This window comes from Vitis vinifera, chromosome 2 (genome assembly GCF_030704535.1).
Source record: "Vitis vinifera cultivar Pinot Noir 40024 chromosome 2, ASM3070453v1".
Classification (NCBI taxonomy): Eukaryota; Viridiplantae; Streptophyta; class Magnoliopsida; order Vitales; family Vitaceae; genus Vitis; species Vitis vinifera.
The window spans coordinates 7,154,261-7,175,384 of NC_081806.1; the positions used below are offsets into that span (position 1 = coordinate 7,154,261).

General features: G+C 36.3%; 2 protein-coding genes across 5 annotated transcripts; both read left to right on the top strand.

Annotated features, from left to right (window-relative positions):
* The first annotated feature begins 788 nt into the window (after positions 1-788).
* LOC100262569 (putative casein kinase II subunit beta-4) lies at positions 789-9,522 on the top strand. 3 transcript variants are annotated; one of them, XM_059734075.1, is made up of 6 exons: positions 799-1,099; positions 1,186-1,396; positions 5,963-6,181; positions 7,679-7,788; positions 7,886-8,051; positions 8,974-9,522. In XM_059734075.1, the coding sequence occupies exons 2-6, from the start codon at positions 1,222-1,224 to the stop codon at positions 9,102-9,104; spliced, it is 801 nt and encodes a 266-aa protein (XP_059590058.1). In that variant the 5' UTR covers positions 799-1,099; positions 1,186-1,221; the 3' UTR covers positions 9,105-9,522. The 3 variants fall into 3 exon arrangements, with proteins under 3 accessions (XP_010664237.1, XP_059590058.1, XP_059590062.1); XM_059734079.1 differs by having other exon boundaries at positions 7,886-8,048; XM_010665935.3 differs by having other exon boundaries at positions 789-1,396.
* Positions 9,523-13,663: 4,141 nt separating this feature from the next.
* LOC100854975 (uncharacterized) lies at positions 13,664-19,557 on the top strand. 2 transcript variants are annotated; one of them, XM_003631435.4, is made up of 3 exons: positions 13,664-15,255; positions 17,698-17,956; positions 18,645-19,557. In XM_003631435.4, the coding sequence occupies exons 1-3, from the start codon at positions 14,102-14,104 to the stop codon at positions 18,822-18,824; spliced, it is 1,593 nt and encodes a 530-aa protein (XP_003631483.2). In that variant the 5' UTR covers positions 13,664-14,101; the 3' UTR covers positions 18,825-19,557. The 2 variants fall into 2 exon arrangements, with proteins under 2 accessions (XP_003631483.2, XP_019079708.1); XM_019224163.2 differs by having other exon boundaries at positions 13,687-15,255; positions 17,695-17,956.
* The last annotated feature ends 1,567 nt before the right edge of the window (positions 19,558-21,124 follow it).

The following is a 21,124-nucleotide window of genomic DNA, read 5'->3' on the forward strand; positions in this document are numbered from 1 at the left end:
TCCCCTTGACAAACATCATTCTTTGTATTCAGCAAATGACAAAACGATGGAATGAAATTTCACTTATTCTAGAAGAATTTTCTTCAAAGTAATCTTATTCAAAGAATCAACGTTTTCAAAAACAATTTTAAAAATAAAATTATATTTAAAAAGTCAAATATAAAAAAAAATAAAAAATAAAAATCAACCGATTTTCTATAAAAAAAAAAAAAAATTCAATTGTTACTTAAAATATTCTATAAATGATTATAAAAAATATTTTAAATTCATTTAAAAAACAACGATTTTCAAAATGAATATTTTTATAAAAAAAAATATTTTTTTTATAAGAAACATCAAACGTGTGTTTTAAGTTGAAAATTTTATTTTCTATTTTAAAGAAAAAATAGTTTTTAAATATATTCTTATAATTTAGAGTAAAAAAATGGCTTTATAATAAATAGATACAAAAAAGAGTTTTAGCCCATTGTAGGTGTTTTAAATAAAAATTAAAAATATATATTAATATGATCTTGAATAAAAGCTTTACCTCGGGAATTATCTTATGGATTTTTTTTAAATAATAATAATTATTATTATTATTCTGGTCCAAAACAGAAAAAGAGATATTTCCACGAGAGAAAAACAGGCGTAAAACCTAAACCACCTAACGAAGTCTATTCCCATGATGAAACACGTGTTGTAAAACACATGTGGCACCTGCCAAATGTTTGGTTGCCTGGAATGTGCCGCACCTCCAACGCTACTACAGTGTGTCAGTATAAATACTGCACTCTCCCATGATTCTCTTTTTGCTTCTGCCACACCTCTCCAGACTCCACCCCAAAAAATCCCCTCCGCCCCTCTACCCCAAACCGCCCGATCAAAACAAACAGCTCCAATCAACTGCCCCACCTCAAGACCTTTGCGCACCGTGGATTGTCTCCAGCGTGGACCCTGATGCTCTCCTGGCACGCCACGTGTTCCTCATTCCCATAACACAAGTATAATCGATTACGCATGATGCACGCCCAATAGAAAGACACCCAAGTTGCCCTTGCCCCCGCCGGTACATTCTCTCCCTCTCTCTCTCACTAGGATTTGAGGAGAGAGAAAATGGGTTAGTGTCTTCTCTCTCTTTCTCTTCTCCATCCTCCCAAACCCTAGTTTCTCACTCTATAACGCTCTCCCTCTATCACGCTCCAGTATGTGCATCTGAAATCTAGGGTTTCGGAGAGGAGCATGTACAGGGAAAGGGGTGTTGCCGCTGCTGGATCCAAGGCTGAGATGGCCTCAATTGATCGGAAGAGAATCAATGATGCGCTGGACAAGCACTTGGAGCGGTCGTCGCCTTCCACGTCCAAGGGATTGAACGGCAAGGATAAGGACAGAGTATCGGCGCAGTCTACTCTGATAGGCAAGCCACCACCTCATCACAATGATTCTCTTATAGTCCAAATGCCTGATTGTTTGTCTCTATATGTCTTTGTGTATAGCTTTATGCTTGTATCCTGTTTGGTTGCTTAGAAACTGGAGGAAAAGAGAAGAAAATGAAACAAGATTTGCTCTTGTGGTTTTCTTCGTTAAATATCCGAGTAAATGGGATTTAAAAGATTAACTCAATTAAAGCACTCGTAGTTAGTTATCGAATTTGCTTTTTTTTTTTTTTTAAATACTTTTTTTCTTTTCTTTTTTGGTTTTATTTTGACGGAGAAATCTGAGATGCAAATTTCTTTTCCTTTCCTATTTACTCAAATTTCTCAGAAACCAAACAGAGGATTAGGGAAAATAGAAAACACCACTTCATCTTCTTTAATATTAGTTTTGCACTTGTTTATTCGACAAGAATATGGGTATCCTATCAAGTTATATTTACGGTTTAACACTGTATTTAAGTAAACAATTTATTGACGGATTTTGTGCTACTTTTCTGTTTTCTTGGTATTTATGCCCAATTTTACTTCTTTTCTTCCTCAATTACTGTGAACATTTTTTCATCAGCGAATCTGAAGTGCGCCAAAACTTGCATTGAACTACTTAGAAGTGGATAAATTATGTAAAAATAATCTATATGGTTAATTTCAAGGAGCAACTTTCAGTTGGCTGGATGACGTGAGAATTTCTGGTGATGCTCAAGAGTGCACGCCTAGAATACCAGAACTGATAGAAAACCACAATTACAAGTGTATAACCTCTGGGAATCATACCATATATAAGCTTTCTAGCTCAGCTATTAACTCTTGCTGCTGTCACTTTGGTCTTGGGTCAGGAATTAACTCTTGCAGTTGCTTCAACCTTGTTTCAGGTTTTTCTCTGTACCACTCAAGTAATCACCTAAGTGCTTCACAAAGTCCTTGTTAGCTTATACTCATGGCCCATTTTGTTCTGGCATATTGCTAAGATGAACTTTTCAAGTCTTTTTATTTGGAAGAAAGGAAATGACCTTTTCTTTTATATTTTTCTCAACAATTTCCAAGTTTCCTGATCCCCCTGTTCATTTACTTTTCTTTTTAGATAGGTAAATAAGCATATATTAAAAACACCCATTAAAAAAGGGGGACACACCTCTAGTTTACAAGAAGTATACAACGGGACCTAAAAACTGAAAAGAGACTCAACCAACTGCCACAACAATATTCTAACTTCTTAAAGCACAGCCACTCAATGAAGTCTAGCAAGATTGGAAAACCAGCTTGAAAACCATCTTATAGAGACCAGTTACAATGAAGGGCATCCCTCAGAGATTGGTTGGATGTTGTACCCCTACAAAGGATCTTCACTTATGCCCCTACTAGATTATCCTAAACAAGCAAAGAGGAGTTGTTCTTCAAGTCTTCCCCTCTCTTCTTACACAACAAACTTCTATGCCAACTCACTTACACTTTCACCAAAGGAGAGAGGACCCAAGAAATGCCGAATAAGGGGAACAGAAAGTGTCACTGCCCCCTAGATTTCCCTTAATGGTTGAGGAGATGTCAATTAATTCTTCTGCATCTTATACATATAAAGTAACTCTCCAAAAACCACTCTCTTCTTCTGGGTTGATCCAAGGTTACTCTTGACATGATGAAGTAAATTTTGCAATACAATGATAGCATTGTGCCCATTGTCCCTCCCAATGATAGCATTGTGCTAAAAAAATATATTTTTTTCTTTTCTTTTTATCAGAAACAATCATTTAATCACATTAAGATAGTAAGTAGGAAAAAGAGCAGAAATTCTTCTGAGTAGTACAAAATCCTCTATAGATCTGATTAAAAAAGGAAAATAAATGTATTGTAGCAACACATTATCTTGCTCAGGTCAAAAAGTCAAATCTTTTTGCACAGGTCAAATTGGTTACTACAATGTTCACTACTACTAATGAAAGTAAAAGGTATCTTACTAAAGATACCAAATATCTTGCTCCATGCTTTAGTAACACTATTGCTACATAATTACCTGAGAGAGAAACCTGGCAGAAGGAATATCCTGACATGGAAGAAATATAGGTTTGCCAACTTTGAAGATTTAGTTAATGCTTGAAGTCTTATGGTTTAAAAATAACAGGATCTCACATCTATGGTTCCCTTGAGGCCTCCACTTACTCTAGCAGTTAGAAAAAGTTGGCTCCACTCTTTTATGCTTCTATTGGAGTCTAGACATCCACTCATTTATTGCAACATTGGATGGGTCTACCCTGCATTGGAGGATGTCCTCCTCCAGCTAGGGACTCTTGGTAAAATCTCCCATCTAGATTGATTTGGAAGAGATAGAAATTACAGGTTTTTTTTAGCCTGCTTCACAGTCTTAACAAAAAGGTCAACCTTTTGAGTATGGGGCTATTACTTCCTTGTGAACTTAGGGTCCATCTTTTGCAGGTATTAAGGCCACTTGCTGTAAGGTTGGCGAGTAATTATGGGACAATAAGCACAAACTTGTTGCCTTCTTGGATTATTCTTGTTGTTCAAAGTCACTGAGGAAAGCCCCAAAGAGGGCATAAACAATTGGGTTTCCATTTTGATAATCTTCATGGCTTTGTGTCATGTTATGTTAAGCTTGATGTTTGGCCTAGCAAATTGGATTACATGGGTTCAAGGGGCTGGGAGGTCACCAAGGGATTGAAAGAAACAGTCCAAGAAGTTCTTGAGAGGCATCTTGGTTATTTTTCTTTGGTTCTATATGCCCAAAATTATTTGCAGGTTATGTATAATCGTCTAGCTGCCAGCAAGCTATTGTATTATATTTTGGCTTCTTTCTGCCTATATAATGGAATTTGTTGTGATCTGTGGATGTCCCTCAAGTTTGAAGGGACTGAGTAAATAAGTGTGTATCTTTTCTTTCTCCAATAGCCTTTTGTTTTTTATATATTTGTTTTTTATATAGCACTTGGTTTGCTGTGCTCCAATCAATCACTTGAAGAGGTTGGTGATCAGGGCACAAGAGGCCAATGCCTCTAGCACATCTTTCAAATGCTCCTGTTTGAAAATTTCAGGAACTAGCTTCAATGGAGCCACATCAAATCATTGTGATAGGGGTGCAAGTTGTATCCCAGTTCCATCGGTCAGTTTTGAGTAGCCAACTCAGGGGCAGCATTGTAGAGAAGTTTTTCTAGTACATCAATTCAGACTCTTAACTTCATCTTCTTGCTGGTCGTCAGTTTCCCGTTTCAGTCTAATTCTGCACTTGTTAATTCAACCAGACCAAGGGATGGACCTCAGGGAAAGGGGGATTAACCTCCCCTCTAATGCAGTGGCAGGCAGTTTGAATAGACCTAGGGATCTCACATGCTGTTCCAGACCTATTATCATTCAAGCCTGCTGCTGGACTGTTTGTTCTTTTCCAAGCCACCTGAACTCTTCATGAATATTTCTAAAAAGCAGAAAAGGATTGAATATAACCCACTTCACTGTTCCTCATCTGCTTGATCTTTTTAACTATAGGGGGTTGAGAGCATACCTCAAAGCCTGACTATGGTGGGGCCAAGGTCATGGGTTGCTTGATCTTTTACCGAAAAGTCTCCCATGACGGATCATTTTCCTGGCCTGGCTTCTTGAAATCAACCCCACAGTTCTCCTCCTCATCCTTGTGTAAAAGCAAAATGAGCCTGCCCCCATCAATATCTACTGAGAGTTCCACTCTCAGCCCTCTTTCAGCCAACATAATGGGGCCCCTCAAGTAGTCATCCAGCTATTGGCCCTCACCTTAGATGACTTGTGAACAAATTGACGAGTATAAAAAGTTAACTACATCCAAACATTACCATCTAATTTACATATGCTCTATTACACAGTCTGTATGATGACATTATGAAATGTAAGAGCAGCTGCTGATGTTTATGGGGATAGGATTTACTGGAGTACCCAAACCCTGCTGTAAGAGCCTTGCTAAACATGGTGAGTGGATATAAAGGGGGTTGGACCTGATAACAGTGGTGGTATTATTTTCCTAATGGCTGTTGTAATAAGGACTTGGTGCTGTCTTTATAGTTCTAATGGTTAGATTGTACTTGTCTATTAGATGGTTACTCAAATTAGTGGATCCTTCAATTTGTTCCTTAGAAGTCCCTAGTTTGTTTCGTTGAGAGTGATTATTGTATATGGCTGTGTTTCTATTGCTCATGGTAAAGATTTCCTGTTGTCCTTTTTATTGTCACTTCTTACAAGTGAACTTGAACCATGTTCACAAGGGGAAAAAGACAAGTGAAAAAAATAATAATAATAAATAAAGCATATGTTTGGGCAATAACACATGTTCACTAGGGATGATCAATCAACTGCCAAATTTTTGTAAATTATGCAATTTGATGGTTTGATTTTTGTGACTTTGGTTGACATTTTCTCTGATTTGCTTCGGTGAATTGTATGACAAATTGATCTCATAGCACAGGATATGTTTCATTTTCTTTAAGGTGTTTGTTTCTCTCTTTTTTTTTCTTTTTTTTTAACTATGGGTCACCATTCTCATTGATTTGCTGATCTGAATCTTATTATATTAATTGTAGAGGAATCTGAAACAGACACTGAAGAGTCAGATGTTAGTGGCTCTGATGGGGATGATGCATCATGGATCTCATGGTTTTGCCATATGCGAGGGCATGAGTTCTTCTGTGAAGTTGATGATGATTACATCCAAGATGACTTTAACCTCTGTGGTTTGAGCAGTCAAGTTCCTTATTATGATTATGCACTTGACTTGATTTTGGATGTTGAATCCTCGCATGGTAAGCTTATTTTTTTCTTAGATACTACGCATTTTTTTTAAAAAAATTTTGATTATTCTTCTCATGGTTGGGCTATAAATTAATGTGATTTTAGTCTTATTTGTGCTGTAAATCTGTTCACATCAGTTCCAATGCCATGCACTTATTGCCAGAGATGTGGAGCTATTTACAGTCTGTTTTTTCCTTGGATTAAAATGCATCTGACTGGGATCCTATGAATAAAATCTAAGGTTTGAAGCAATTTAGGCAAATGCTACAACTTCTTTTTTATCAATCATGTCCATTGTATAAAGATCTGATTAACTAAGAGAGAATCTTTTTTATTTTTTACTACTTGGAATCAAAGAGTAAGGGACTGTTGAACTAGTTACTAGGAAATATTCAGTGAATCACTTTGGGTAGAAAATTGATTATAGCCTCAAACAAGATATAAGCGTGGTAGATCTAAGCCAGTGGAGCATATAGCAAGAGAGCCAGAGCACAGAAGCAGCAATCTAAAAAAAAATTAAAAAAGAAAAAAAGGAAGCTTTTGAGCATCTTTCTATACTTGTACAGATCTACAAGCACTTGTCTTTCTATGCATGTATAATTTGTATTAGGGATCATCTTAAATTCCATAGCCCAAGAGATGTGGTTCAGTGATTACAGAATAGGCATCTTAATACATATACTTGTGACTGAGTACAATCCATAAAAACAGTTTGAAATGTTTTATACAACTCTAGTCCAGTCTTCCCTGGTCTATGCTGCAATAAAGTTGAATCTACAAGTTAACTTTTAAATTCCTATTACCACATCAAATTCCCCCTACAGCACAGATGCATGGGAAAAATCCTTCTTGCTCTCTACCTAAGAAATAATGGAGAACTGCCCAGTATTTTGGATGGTCATTTCTTGAGCGGATAGCAAGGAGGCCTTTTTTTTCCTTTTTGGAGCCACTCAGGAATTTCATGTCTTGGTAGTTGCTACCAACTTTGAGGATCCACATGACGTCTTGAAGAAATCACTAAAAAATGGTGGAGAGTTGTGTTCTTATGTCAGCCTAGGAAATGCCGAAAGGTTTATAGAGTTTTGGCTCATGCTACAGGTTTGGTCACTATTCTTAGGATCAATTTATGTAGGATAGTAGTGGAAATACATATCTTTTCATTTCATGTGAGGACATATTAGAACTTTTAATGTGCAGCATGCATACATTCATTGTGACCAGTTGGTTAATTTTCTTTGTCCAAAGACTGGATATGTTTACAAAGCAAGCAATTGCTGATATCATAATTGAGATTGTGATATGCTAGATGATGATGTATTTGTTGAGACAGATTATTGAGTTCAAAGATGATGTAGATTTTCTAAGGAATGTGATTGATTTTGATGATTTATTAACATCACTTCCCAACAGCTCATCTCATATAAGTTTCGTATTCATTTTTTTTTCTCACAGTATTTTATGTCTTTGAATCTTTATAACAATCTTTGTGCGTTGGTATGGATACCTAGGTGATTCCTTCACAGAGGAACAAAATGAATTAGTGGAATCAGCAGCAGAGATGCTTTATGGTTTGATTCATGTCCGTTACATATTGACCAGCAAAGGACTGGCTGCAATGGTGAGATTTTTCTTTAAATTATTTTTAAATAGTTCTGTGCTTTCAAAACTATAGTATTTTGGACCATGTCTGAATTTTGCTATTGGAAATGATAAAGCTGGACAAGTACAAGGACTGTGACTTTGGTAGATGCCCAAGAGTTTACTGCTGCGGACAAGCCTGCCTTCCAGTAGGTTTATCAGACATTCCTCGATCAAGCACAGTAAATGTCTACTGTCCCAAATGCGAAGATATTTACTATCCTCGTTCCAAGTCCCAAGGTGGTATCCTGAATTGCATTGTGCCAAAATGTTTCAAGTTCTTACTTCATATACTTGTGGAGTGTTTCAGCTTGCATTTCTCATAATCAGGCTTTTCTAAAGCTATTTCTTTTCTGTTTTACATATTAATCTCCATGCATTTGCTTGTCGGGCTTGCATTAACATCTTTTGGAAGAAAAGAGGGGGAGACTGACTAAAACCATTTAGTAAATACCTTCTTGTCTTCAACTGTGCTTATCCCTTCTCCCACCAAACAATTCACACACACACAGCGAACAAATTCCTTTAAATGTTGATGTTTGTCATCTCAATATGTAGGTGCGCACACACAAAGCAAAACAAAACTCCTTTAAATGTTGATGTTTTTAATCTCAATATGTAGGCCTGAGGAACCAAGCTTGCGATACAACCTTGGTCTCTGATATGATATGATGATATGAAATAAGTAAACATTTAATTTTAGCATGTAGAACCCAAAGAGTTGAGTTTTACATGGGTCTATGTTATTGATGCATAACATTTTGGATTTTTAAATATTTGGTACACTCCTGCAAGTGTCCATCATTGTACACTGACATAAATTTCATTTTCCACTTCATAACAAACCTAACTCCAAGTGGAAAACATCCTTCCTAAAATTTGATTGAACTAAAAAATACTCATTATTTATTTTCTTTTCTTTTTCTATTTCCATTTTATTTTAGGGAAATTGGATTTTTCTGTTGCTTCATAAAAAAAATACTTAATTGTTTTGTGGTAGCTGGTACAACAATATGGTGGCATTTGTCTCGATTCATACATGAGACAATTGCCCGATAGATTGCTATTTACTTATTTCTTATATTGTGTTAATCGCAGCCTAAGCAAGCATTTCTCCTTGTGATGTCTTTTTGTCCTTTTTATGTGTTTCCTTAACTATACGTAGACATTGATGGAGCCTATTTTGGAACCACATTTCCTCACCTGTTCTTGATGACATATGGGCACCTCAAACCACAAAAGGCATCTCAGAGCTATGTTCCTAGAGTATTTGGATTCAAGATGCACAAGCCTTAATTCTGGAATTGCAAGTGACGTGGGAGCAATGTTCAAGCGCATTTGAATGCTGGATTTACCAAGCTGACATTTGAGTGAGTTTTTGTCAGTCTGGAAACTTGGTGATTCTCTTACTTTGCTTCTGTTTGGAAGTAATGATTTCAAGAATCTGAGTTCAAAGCTTCCCAAAAACATCACAAACTAGGTCCACCTTTTTTATGTTGAGGAAAATACAAAATAGCAAAATCTGGTCTATATTGGGAGCTAGTATTTCTTTTCAATTTTTAGCTGATGTAAGCCTTGTTCTTTCTTGATTAAGCGAGTATTTAAATTGTCTTTTAGCACCTTCCATCCAGATTTCTCTGTTCTATTTTCAGTTTCAAAATTGTCATCAAATGCACACAAAGGTTTACCATATGAATTCCATTATTTTGCACTATCCTCCAAACATTGTGCTTCTTTATTTACTTTTGAAGGCAGTGATTTCAATTTTCAGAATATGACAAGTGTGTATAATGTAGGACCACACACACACACATATGAGTATATAGCCCGGCTTTGGTTGAATCTGTGTGATACGAGCCCTTCTTGCGCTGCTTTTGACAAACACACACACGGATATAGCCTGGCTTTGGTTGAATCTGTGTGATACAATCCCTTCTGGCTCTGCGTTTGTCTCAGAATATGTAGTGTAGAGGGAAGGAATGTGCTAAAACAACTTGAAAATGATTTTTAATCTCAAGCTAATTTCAGCATTTTCCCTTTTCTTCTTTCCTAGATCCAAACGAAAGAAGTTCCCCTTTCTCTCTAGTGATGATGGGGGACATGTTCGGACATTTCGTTGAAGCCAGACAAGTTTACAAAATTTCGATTTCTACTTGAAAATGATTAAATGAGCTAATTTTAGCATTTTCCTTTTTCTTCTTTCCTAGATCGAAATGAAAGAAGTTCCCCTTTCTCTCTAGTGATTATGGAACATGTTTGGACATTTCGTTGAAGCCATAGACCATTTTAGAGAATTTCGATTTCCTTAGACTTAGAAAGTCCTAGCCTTCAGTGGTGGTACAAGTAATTGCTGATTTAGGAGTTTCCAGTAACCTCTCTATGGACATCTTTTTAGTGTTGGGACTGAAAAGGGAAAGATCTTTATCATTAGGGAGTATTTAGATCCAACAATATGAGGCACAGGGATTTTTGGGTTCCCTTGCATTCTAGGGAAGTTCACTAGGAACCACTACTTCATTCACATTGAACCTCTTAGTAAAAGCTGTATGGAGTTTTTGAAAATATCAGGATTTCTTTGGAACGTTTTCACAGACAAATTGTATCATTGTATGAAAGAGCAGCATATACTAAATTCTCTGTTCTTTCAAAACAAAAAGTTGTTTTGTTAAAATATTATTAAATGTGTCTAGGAGTATGAAATAGAAAATTGTTTTTAAAAGCAGTTCCTAAATAGGCATTAAGATTTTATTCCGATTGCTGCCCAAGTGTGGAAGGCCATGGCACATGGATATTCCCTTGGTCCGTATCTTGATTTTCTTCTATTATTGTATAGAAGAGCAGCATATTCCCTGTGTTTCTCTTCCTCTCTTTTGAACTGTGAACTTCAGGTGACAACTATATTAACACGCGCACGCAAAAAGGGTAAAATGAACTTAAAAAAGAATAGAAAAGAAAAGTTCAAAACCCTCCAATGGGAGAGCGTGAACGAGAGGCCGACTTCTCTCGGTTGAAGGGTGGGCGGGCAAACGTTCAAGCCATGAGACCATTAGATGAAGTTGCGCTTTGCATATTGATAGGCTGGTGTTGACAATTGAGGCTTGCCCGATGTGTCTCACGACATTACCTCTTTTCGTGCATATAAAGTTTCTACGAGTGGCGAGCCCCTAATTCGATAAGACTATATGATGGAAACTTAAGCTGTCATCGATTCACGAGATTAACATCCATATTCTTCATACCCAATTGCCCATTTTCCACCGCCCTCAACGCATGCACAACTGATGCTTGAATTGACTGCACAACTTAAAACTATAACTATCTATTCATGTAGCGTATGTGAGGCTCATCTCTTCAATCATCCACGTGGTGAAGTGATGATCCCAGCCGTCTGATCTCAATAACTTCCGGGGATCTGATCTGTCTACGGCTTTCCACTATTCCATGTGAAAATGAAACCAGTTAAAAGTTGGTTTCATCCTCAAGCATCCATTGCATGACCCCATATTTCCATCCTTTTTCTAATCTTTGTTCTCTCCCTTCCCCAGTCTGACTCGCGATAAGTACAAAGACCTGTCACTGACACACAGATGGGGTGTTTCCTCTCATTTTGTTCTTATTTTCCCCTTTCTAAAACAAAAATCATCAGAACAAATATTTTAGAGATGATGCAGGTTTCAACCCCATAATAAATAAATAGAAAACCCAAAAAAAAAAAAGGGAAAAAAAGTGCCCTTTTAAAGGGACCATGGGACATGGAGAAGGAGGGAGAGAAATGACAAGGACAATGGTGTGGGTTACTTGAAAAAGAGAGGGCAAAGCTGGAGGCTGGATAAGAACAAAGTGGAGAGGCCACCATGGACGTGGAAGCTTCACCCTTTAATTATTGATTTCTTTTTCTTTTCCTAATAATCCTGTTAAATAGGACCAAAAATGGAATTGATTTGGTTGGCGACAAAACTCCAGCCAACAATCTACCACTTGGATAACTTAGATACAATGAATCTATCCACATTCAAGCAATCCGATTCAGTTTTTAACAAAACGATTAGGTTATCAACTTTGAATGGTGCCTCACCATTTTGAGGATGTTTTGAAAACGAAAATTCCAAAAAAAAAAAAAAAAGACGAAAAACAAAAACAAATGAAATTTCCTTTTCAGTGAAATCTGAGCTGAAGATTAGCATCTCCAGGGTGGTCTTTAGCCTTTAGTGGATAGAAACGGCGTGGGGATTTGATGGGGGAGCGTGCACATGTTGGACGGCACGTGTTTAGACAGATAAAATGAATGGAAGCCTGAACTATTATTCCTCCTTGTCTTCGAGATCGATTAATTTACACGCACCTCACACACTCTTGCGCTGCTTCCTTTTAATTTTTTTAATTATAAATATTTAAAATGGGTTTGAAAGTAATTTTAAAAAATATTTTTAATATTTAAATAATAAAAATTATCAAATATTAAAATTATTTTTTAAAATTACTATCAAACGATTTTTTAACAGTCTTGAGACCCATGAACCTGTGGTGTCTTTGGAAATTTTTTTGAAAATTAATTAAAGTGTGAATCTTATGTACATGATTGAAAATTTAGCAAATTGAGGGGGCAACTAATTCGGTTGAAACGACTTCACCACCATCTTAAATCATTAATTTTCATTTTCTTGATCAACAAGAGACTCCGGGAGCGGTGGGGATGACTTTCTTGCAATTATCGTACGGGAAGCGTACCCTTTTCTATTTTCCAATTATAGAAATTAGACTTCCTGTAAGGCGCAATTGCAACGTGGCCCTTTCGAGAGTAAGCCACGTGGACATTCTGACCGTTAACCGGAGCTTCCGTTTTTGAAAAAGAGAGGCCTTTTTTACTTTACACTACTATTCTAAGCCTAACCTGCTCACTTGACCATGGTTAACATCTTTAACTAAATACCCTTTCATGCTTCCAAATTTACGAAATGCCTCTGACTAATAAATTAGCTGGTAAAAACTAAAAAGGGTATAAGTCACCCTTGATGAATAATTTCCTCCTACGGTTGTTTTTTCTTGAAGTGATGGGTATATTGATGGAAAAAAAATGATTACGTTGGGTCAAGTTAGAGTTAGTTGCTCAATGCAGTTTGGATTAAATTCCCTTTTTAAACAAAATTTGCTTTTTAGTTAATTTAATGCTTCCTTTTTTTACAAACATTTAAGTTACCATAATTCTAACCTAATATGAACATTACTTGATTAGTACTACCACCCCAATTCAATCAAGGTGGATAAAAGCCCAACACATCATTCCAATAATTTCATCATACTTTTGGTACCAACACTTACACAATTTTTATTATCTATTCACCCCAAATCTAATAAATTCGTGTTTAGAAAAATGATATTGGATTGGATTATGATCGAGTATTTTGGATTAGAGATCGGGTTGAATTGAACTTAAATTGATTATTTTTTAGGCTCGAGTTATCCACTAATCTGTCCAAGTTGTAATCTTATCTCAAATACATCAACTTAGAAAAAATTAAATCAAAATAATTTTTTGTATGATTTGATGAAAGTCAAAATTATTATTTTGATTCTTGTTATTTTAATAATGACAACTAATATTATAAATATTTTATTATTATAAAATTTGTAGTTATTTGGTGCGGAAAAAAGTTCTTTTAAGTTATCATTTTTTCAAAAAATATATATAAAAAAAAAAAGTAGATATAGGCGAATCATTGTTGAATTAGGTAATGTTTGGTTTAATAATTCAATTGGTTTTAATCGGTTCTAATTTAATCAAAATGATTTTGGATTGATTCAAAATTGAGAAAAGGTCAACTATGATCTGCCCAAATGTTATAAAAAAGGAAAAATAAAATACAGAAAAGGAAATGGGTGGAAGAACAGACCTGGAGAAGAACATCCATTTTCCTTTCCAGCATTTATTTTCAATTTTTCCTTGGATTGCCCCCACAAATGTGATATTAGAAAGTGTTGTTTGAAAAGTGGGGAGTGGCATTTTGAGTAAATATAAGGAAGAAGGGAGGCTTAATGTATAAGAAGGCATCATCTCATCCTCCCAACCCCATCTGCCCCCTTTGTCTCTGCAACAAAACCAGGCACCTATGCACACCATCATCACCTGCGGCCAGCAACTGCTTCATCCAAACACCCAGACTCGTATATATCAAGTTTATATATGTTTTCTATATAACAACTGTTCCAGGGAACCAAACAGAGAAAGAGGAAGTGAGAAAAAGTGTGAGAAAGTGAGAGAAAGTGAAAAGATAGAAAAGAAGGTTTGTATGTAAATGCATCTGAAGAAATCTCAGGCACGGATCGGAGAAGAAAGCAGTGGCGTCTCTTCCGATTACAACCCAACCCCACCACGATTTCCTCCTCCTCCAATTCAGTTTCAGACCCATTCGATACAACAGAGCAAAACTCATCTCCCCCCAAATCAGCCACAAGCTCACGCCCGAATCTCTTCTTCTCAATACCCGTCGAAGCAAACCCATCAACATCAAAGTCATCACCAAACCCAATTTCATGAGCATCCATCCACGCCCAAAACCATTCTTTCGCATCCCCACAAGAGGCCTATAATGACTCAAATGCCCTCTGCTCTTTCCCATTCCCCAACGCTGTCCTCTCTTAATCACAACCACCGCCATCACCACCAGCATCAGACACAATTGGATTCGCCGCTCCCATCTGCTTCTCAGTTGTTTGTTTGTACTTCTTTGGTCGCATTCGCAAAGGCATTGGCTTTCAAGCTCTTACACCATTTTCGCAATGCGGGTTCCTTGCGAATCCACTTGCGGGTTTTTATTTTACTTTCTCTGCCACCCCTTTACTTCTTCACTTGGAGCCCTCGCCGCTCGCTGGTGCTCGATTTCTTATCGGCGCTCGCTTTCTCGGCGGCTGTAGTGATTTCCCTCAATCTCGCGCTGCCTAGGCTGCCCTCAATTCGCGTGTTTCTTGCGCGCTCGCTCCCAATTAAGCTTTGTTCGTCGGCTTCTTCTGCGTCGAAACCTTCTCAACCCGTGCTTTGGTCTATTGGATCAAAGCCCAAATCGGAGAAGAGGACAAATTCGGGTTCTTGGGTGCAAGTGTATACCAATGGGGATGTGTATGAGGGTGAATTTCACAAAGGGAAGTGTTCAGGAAGTGGGGTTTATTATTATTATATGAGTGGGAGGTATGAGGGGGATTGGGTTGATGAGAAGTATGATGGGTATGGTGTTGAGACTTGGGCGAAAGGGAGTCGATTCCGGGGGCAATATAGGCAGGGTTTAAGACATGGGATTGGAGTGTATAGGTTTTACACTGGTGATGTTTATGCTGGAGAATGGTCGAATGGGCAGACTCATGGCTGCGGAGTTCACACTTGTGAGGATGGGAGCCGGTATGTGGGGGAGTTCAAGTGGGGTGTCAAACATGGGTTTGGTCATTACCATTTCAGGTAAATTTTAGATGTTTGTTTATTGGGTATCTTCATTGATTGAGCACTAATTGAGTTCCATGTTTTCTATTTGGTTTTATGCTGATGCCTGAATATGGATTATCAGAATTGGATTCTTTGATACTACTGACAGGTTTATATATGTTTGGTTCCATGTACTTGTGAATTTATGAGGTTTCTATTTGGTCTTATGCTGATGCCTGAATCTAACTTATTCAATATTGGATGATTTGATACTTTGTAATTTGTTTCGTATGCTGATGTTTTCACATGACTTGTTGAAGTTTCTGGTTTTTTCTTGTTGGTTTTGTGTTCCTGCAAAGTTGCAGAAATTGCAAGATTTGGGCTTCAGTTACAAAACTTAGCAAGAGACATCTCATTGAAATGACTGGAAAAGGATAGTTGAGACAATTATGTTCATGACATAATTTCAATTCGCAAGGAAACTATTCTGAAAACTGCCCTTTAGAGAACAAATAACTCTGTATCAGTGTACTTAATCATCTACTTGAATTTGATGGATGGAGATTTGAGTGCTCCAAATGTTGGATGATATTTCCTAATCCATTCTTCATCTTTGTAACCTAATGACTTAATGTCAGTGTAAAATACAGAAGGAAATTGCAATCCAAACCACCATAGAATTTCAGGGTAAACTTTAACAAATTCATGTTGTGTATTTTGTCTAGGAAGTGCAATTGAAATAATTAAATTTGTATTAGCTTATATTTTTAAAAAGTCATGCTTGGATGATCTGATAAACATGTAGTTTTGTTGTTAGTATTGTTTTGAGTGATAGCTGATTAAATATGAAGGTTCATTGCTATCAAATTGTTGATTTCATGGTGTGAATATATGTGGTTGCATAGACAGTCAACAGGCATCTTTTATGTTGACTTTTTCATATTCTTGGAGGCAGCTTCTGAACGTCTCCATAAGCATGATGATTCTTGTAGGTTTGAAAAATGGTTGAAGATGCTTGTATATCTTAAATAGAAAGCAACCCCTATTTGACTATAAAATGTCTTAAACTACGCAATTTAGAACTTTTAACCAAGCTCTAGGAGTCATCACTTTTGTAGAACTGGTCCTTATCTCAAGTAAAAGCTCCAGGAACACTAGTGTTAGTTCATCAATGGTAGTCCCAGGCTCCCCACTGCTTTTTGTGACATCGAGCCACTATGCTTGCTTTTAATCATCACATGTTTTATCCAAGCAACCCACCACTTGCTTGTAGAATTGTCATTTGAACTATTTATATATACATTTCATACAGTGTAATGAATATTCATTTGCTGTCTGAATACACTTGCATGTCTTTAGGATAATTGGGAGTGTAAAAGTATGAGTGTCAATAGGTTCACTTCAGGCATAACTGCTGTTGTATTTTTATGTGGATTCTATCCTCCAAATTATGAATAAACCCTCTAGTTCACCTTTTTCTTAGAACTTTCTTGGGAAGCAAAACCTCTTTATTTAATCAACAACCAGGAAATTACTCTGAAGAGAAAAACTCATGTAAAAATATATAGTGTGCGGGAGATAACTTCATTGAGAGAACACTTTTCAAACTCACTGTGCTCCAGGAAAGCAGTTTCCATTTGCTTATCAGTTTTCCTTTCTTTCAGTGATGCAAATCCAAGAAATAGATATCTTTTACATTCTAAATCACATATGCATCCTTTTGTAAGTGTCTTCCAAGAAGTGTTAAGTGCCTTTCCTTGCTTGTTCTATGTGTCTAGAATCCCATAAATTGACCTTGATTTCTGCAAGTACCATGCTGCCTGAAGATTGCCACACAATTCCTTGTATTGTTGGTTGCACAATTTTGCTACATGTTGATTTCGTGCTGAGATATTCAACCTCTTAAGGTAAAAAGGTAACAAAGTTAAAGGTGTTGCAAAACTACAGGACCACCCCATGTTTTCATGTCAATTGTGATCTTTATAAAAATTCTCCAACATATTGCAGTTGTTTCAAATTATATCCGCCTTCCCATTAGGTGTACATAATCTGGTTTTATTGCAAACAATTCAAAACTAGCTACATATTTGTAAATGTCCAAATTATTTGCAAATGATCTAAAATGATATTTGTAGGAAGAAGACAGCCTTGATATTTCCAAACTCAAATGCTTTTCTAGACTTTGTATCCAATAATTTGGTATTAGCTTATTTTAAGTTTTTTATGAAAGAGTCACTGAGCAATTGTTATTATAGGAAGATAGATATTAGCAGCGAGTCTTATTAAATACTAATGCATGGGTGTTAATGTTTTCTTTTCTCTGACCAAGTGTCTGTAATTTGTAGCAGAAATGGCAGCATCTATGCTGAAGAATATTTTGTAATATATGTTCTCCAGCTTTTGTAATATATAGCAGAAATGATGACTTGGGTGTTAATGTTTTCTTTTCTCTGACCAAGTTTCTGTAATATATAGCAGAAATGGCGACATGTATGCTGGAGAATATTTTGCTGACAAGATGCATGGTTTTGGGGTATACCGATTTGCAAATGGACATCGATACGAGGGAGCCTGGCACGAGGGAAGAAGACAGGGGCTTGGTATGTATACTTTCAGAAATGGGGAGGCTCAGTCTGGTCACTGGCAAAATGGGGTTCTTGATGTTCCTAGCACTCAGAACACCCATCCTGCATCTCCTTTTGCTGTTAGCCATTCCAAAGTTCTGAATGCAGTCCAGGTAACTGAAAATTATAAATAAAAATCAAAATAAAATGAAAAATACACAAAAAGTACTATCTGCAAACCTGATTGCAATGCTTTTTAGTACCCATAATGTAGGATAATCTTAATTTCTTGATTGCTGACACAGAAATTTCGTGATGTCCCAATTGGTTGAATGGAATTACAACAACAGGGTGATATTTCTGGTCAATATATAACCCATTGGGTGGGCACAGTCTTGTCTATTTGTGCTGATTGAATCTTCTTCTGAGACATGAAACCAATTAAATTTGTGAAGAACAAAACCATGGATTTTGTTTGGTTTAGATTATGTTGAACTTCAAGCAGCTATCCCATTTGTAGGTTGTAGTGATGACAATTCTCAGAACCTGCTGCTTGTGAAGTTTGGTTAAAAAAATGACTTGCAGGGTATTTTTGCTTAAAAAATTTTGCAAGTTTTTGAGGGTGATGTGAGTACAATGAGCTGCCTGCACAAGTCATAAGCCATAAAGCATATTTTAGCCTTTTGTCTTAACATTATTTTTCTTGATATTTACCCCTTGGGAGTACCATGCGTGTCTTCCATAAAAATTACTTTATTTTGTTTTAAGCCAAATCAGTAAGCTACTTCTCAGTTGCAGGACCGAAAAAACATAATATTCATTGAAAGAACAGCTAAATGAGTTTTCTCATTATGTTATCAGGAGGCCCGACGTGCTGCTGAGAAAGCATTTGATGTCTCAAAAGTGGATGAGAGGGTGAACAAAGCCGTAGCATTGGCAAACAAAGCAGCTAACGCAGCAAGAGTTGCAGCTGTAAAGGCCGTACAAAAGAGAGTGCATCATAACAGTGACAGTAGTGACACACCATTACCAATTGTCTGATTACAACACAGACAGTTCGAGCATTATGTTCTGCTATGAACTGACTACTAGCATTTTAATTTTCCTGCTGAGAGAGAACAAAAGGAAAAATGGGAAATGCCATAGAAGTGCTTCTTTCTTCACTTTTATGTTCTGTTTAATACTCTACTGTTTTTAACTTTTTTAGCTTTCCTTTTTAGAGAGATGTTGCAGTTGTGAGGTACCTGCTTGGAACCGCACTCAGTTGAAGCAAATGGCTGATTGAGGAGCAGGATGGGTTCCTCACATTTTCTGGCTTCAATAATATGTACATAGGTTGTGTAAGAGGTGTATGGATGAAGGATGGCACTGACTAAAAGCTGCCTGAGTTAAATCTAGGGGTTTATTTTTATTTTTTTAACCCTCGTCCTTTTTGGTTCCTTTTTGTAAATGTAATTAGTTTTAAGTGCTGGTGTCCATATGAAACTACCCAGCAAGTGTTGTATGCAAGCCATGGGCTTTTATGATAAAATCTGGAGGGAGGAAGTGATGTTACACACCTCCCTTCCTCTCTCTCCAGGGGGGTTGGTTTCAGTTGCTTCTTGTTTTTCCTACTTGTTTGATAAAATGAGTAAAGCCCCTGTCTCCATCTGGTTTCGCTTGGTTTCCTTCTTTTGTAATATGGTTTGTCCTTAATGCGGTTGACTTTGTCCTATTCCTTTCCTTTCTTCTGTAATGTAATAATATAATATAAAGTTTCTTCTTCTTGGTTGTCCTTTTGCACTGCAATCCAAGTAGAGTCGTATTTGTAACTTGTACGGTGCTGAAAGAAAGCTATGGCCTGTGGGTTTCATCCTTAATGAAAAAATTAAGAGGAGGTTGTGTTGCCAATTCCTAGAAGCAATATTTTTCTTTTAAGTTTCAACTAATATCCCTCAAGTCAGAACACGGCACTCTTGAAAGGTATGATGCCTTCATGATATTTCTAAGAAAAATAATGTCAATTTCTTATATAAATAATATCTAATGTGGATGCTTTTCAAAATATCAATATATTAGTGTTGCACCATGGTCCATGCTAGTGGCAAAGTACTCATTTTTCCTATTTCATTATCTTCATGAGAAAGCCACAATCATTTCTTCCATGCATGGGCATTGTAGTTGCCTGCATTCACCCACCCATCACCGGCTTTGATTAAATATATTTAATGATCATTAATTTAAAATTTTGTTAACACTTTCTTATCATTCTCATTTGATAATTTTACCTCCCGTTTCGTTTCACTAGGTATATGATGAAAATCTCAAATCAATGATGATCACGTGTGTGTTACTCAAATCTAAAAATGATGAATAAAATTAACCCTTGAAAATTATAACAAATAAAAACTTAAAAGCGTGGTTTTAAAAACTGGACGAGATCAATCGGTCACGATTCTGATCTAGTCCGGTCAATTGGCCCATACATAGGTTGAACCGACAGTCCGATCAACAAACCAGACGGTTCAAATTTTATTTTTTTTAATTTTTACAGTATCAAAACGACTGTCATTTTGGAGGATATAAAAACACCTTAACCCCTCCTCTATCTAAACCGAAGGTGAAATAGCTATCGTCCACACCACGACACCCACGCCAGCTCCCACCGATAGTCTCCTTGCTCACCCGTCCAGCCCCCTCAGTGCAAAACCCGCTACAACCATCCCACCCCTCACCGATCTCTTTTTTTTTGTTTACTTATTAGTCTTCACAGCAATGGTGCTATGCAAGGGTGGGAGATTGGGAGATCAATTTGATAATGTAAAAAATATCCTTTTATATGGATTCACATAGATGATATGAGATATAATTCAATAGTAAAATTAAAAACGATACAATATTAAATAAATTTTTTATTTTAAAATAAGTGTTTTTATATAAAAATAAATATCAAAATTATAAATTATAAATTAAAGTTATAATATTAATTTAAATTTCTAATTTGAAACTAGTTTTCTAAATTTTAAATAAAATTTTAATTTTTAAATAATATATAAATTATTATTTTATAATTATTTTAAATTTTAATAATTTATAAATCGTATATTTATAACATCACCAATTATACCGCCAACCGTAAATCAATAAATTTTCTTATTCAATGACCAATCTAATTTTGAAAACATTGCTTAGAAAATTTTAAATTATCACTAAAATTAAAAATAAAAATTAATATAAACATTTAACACAATATTTACTTGAGCATCATTTTTCTCTATAATCTTATGGTGTACTCTGCACTCCGGTGAGATAAATAAAGACAGGGAACTAAGAAGATAGGCCAAAAAAAGAAAACTTATCAA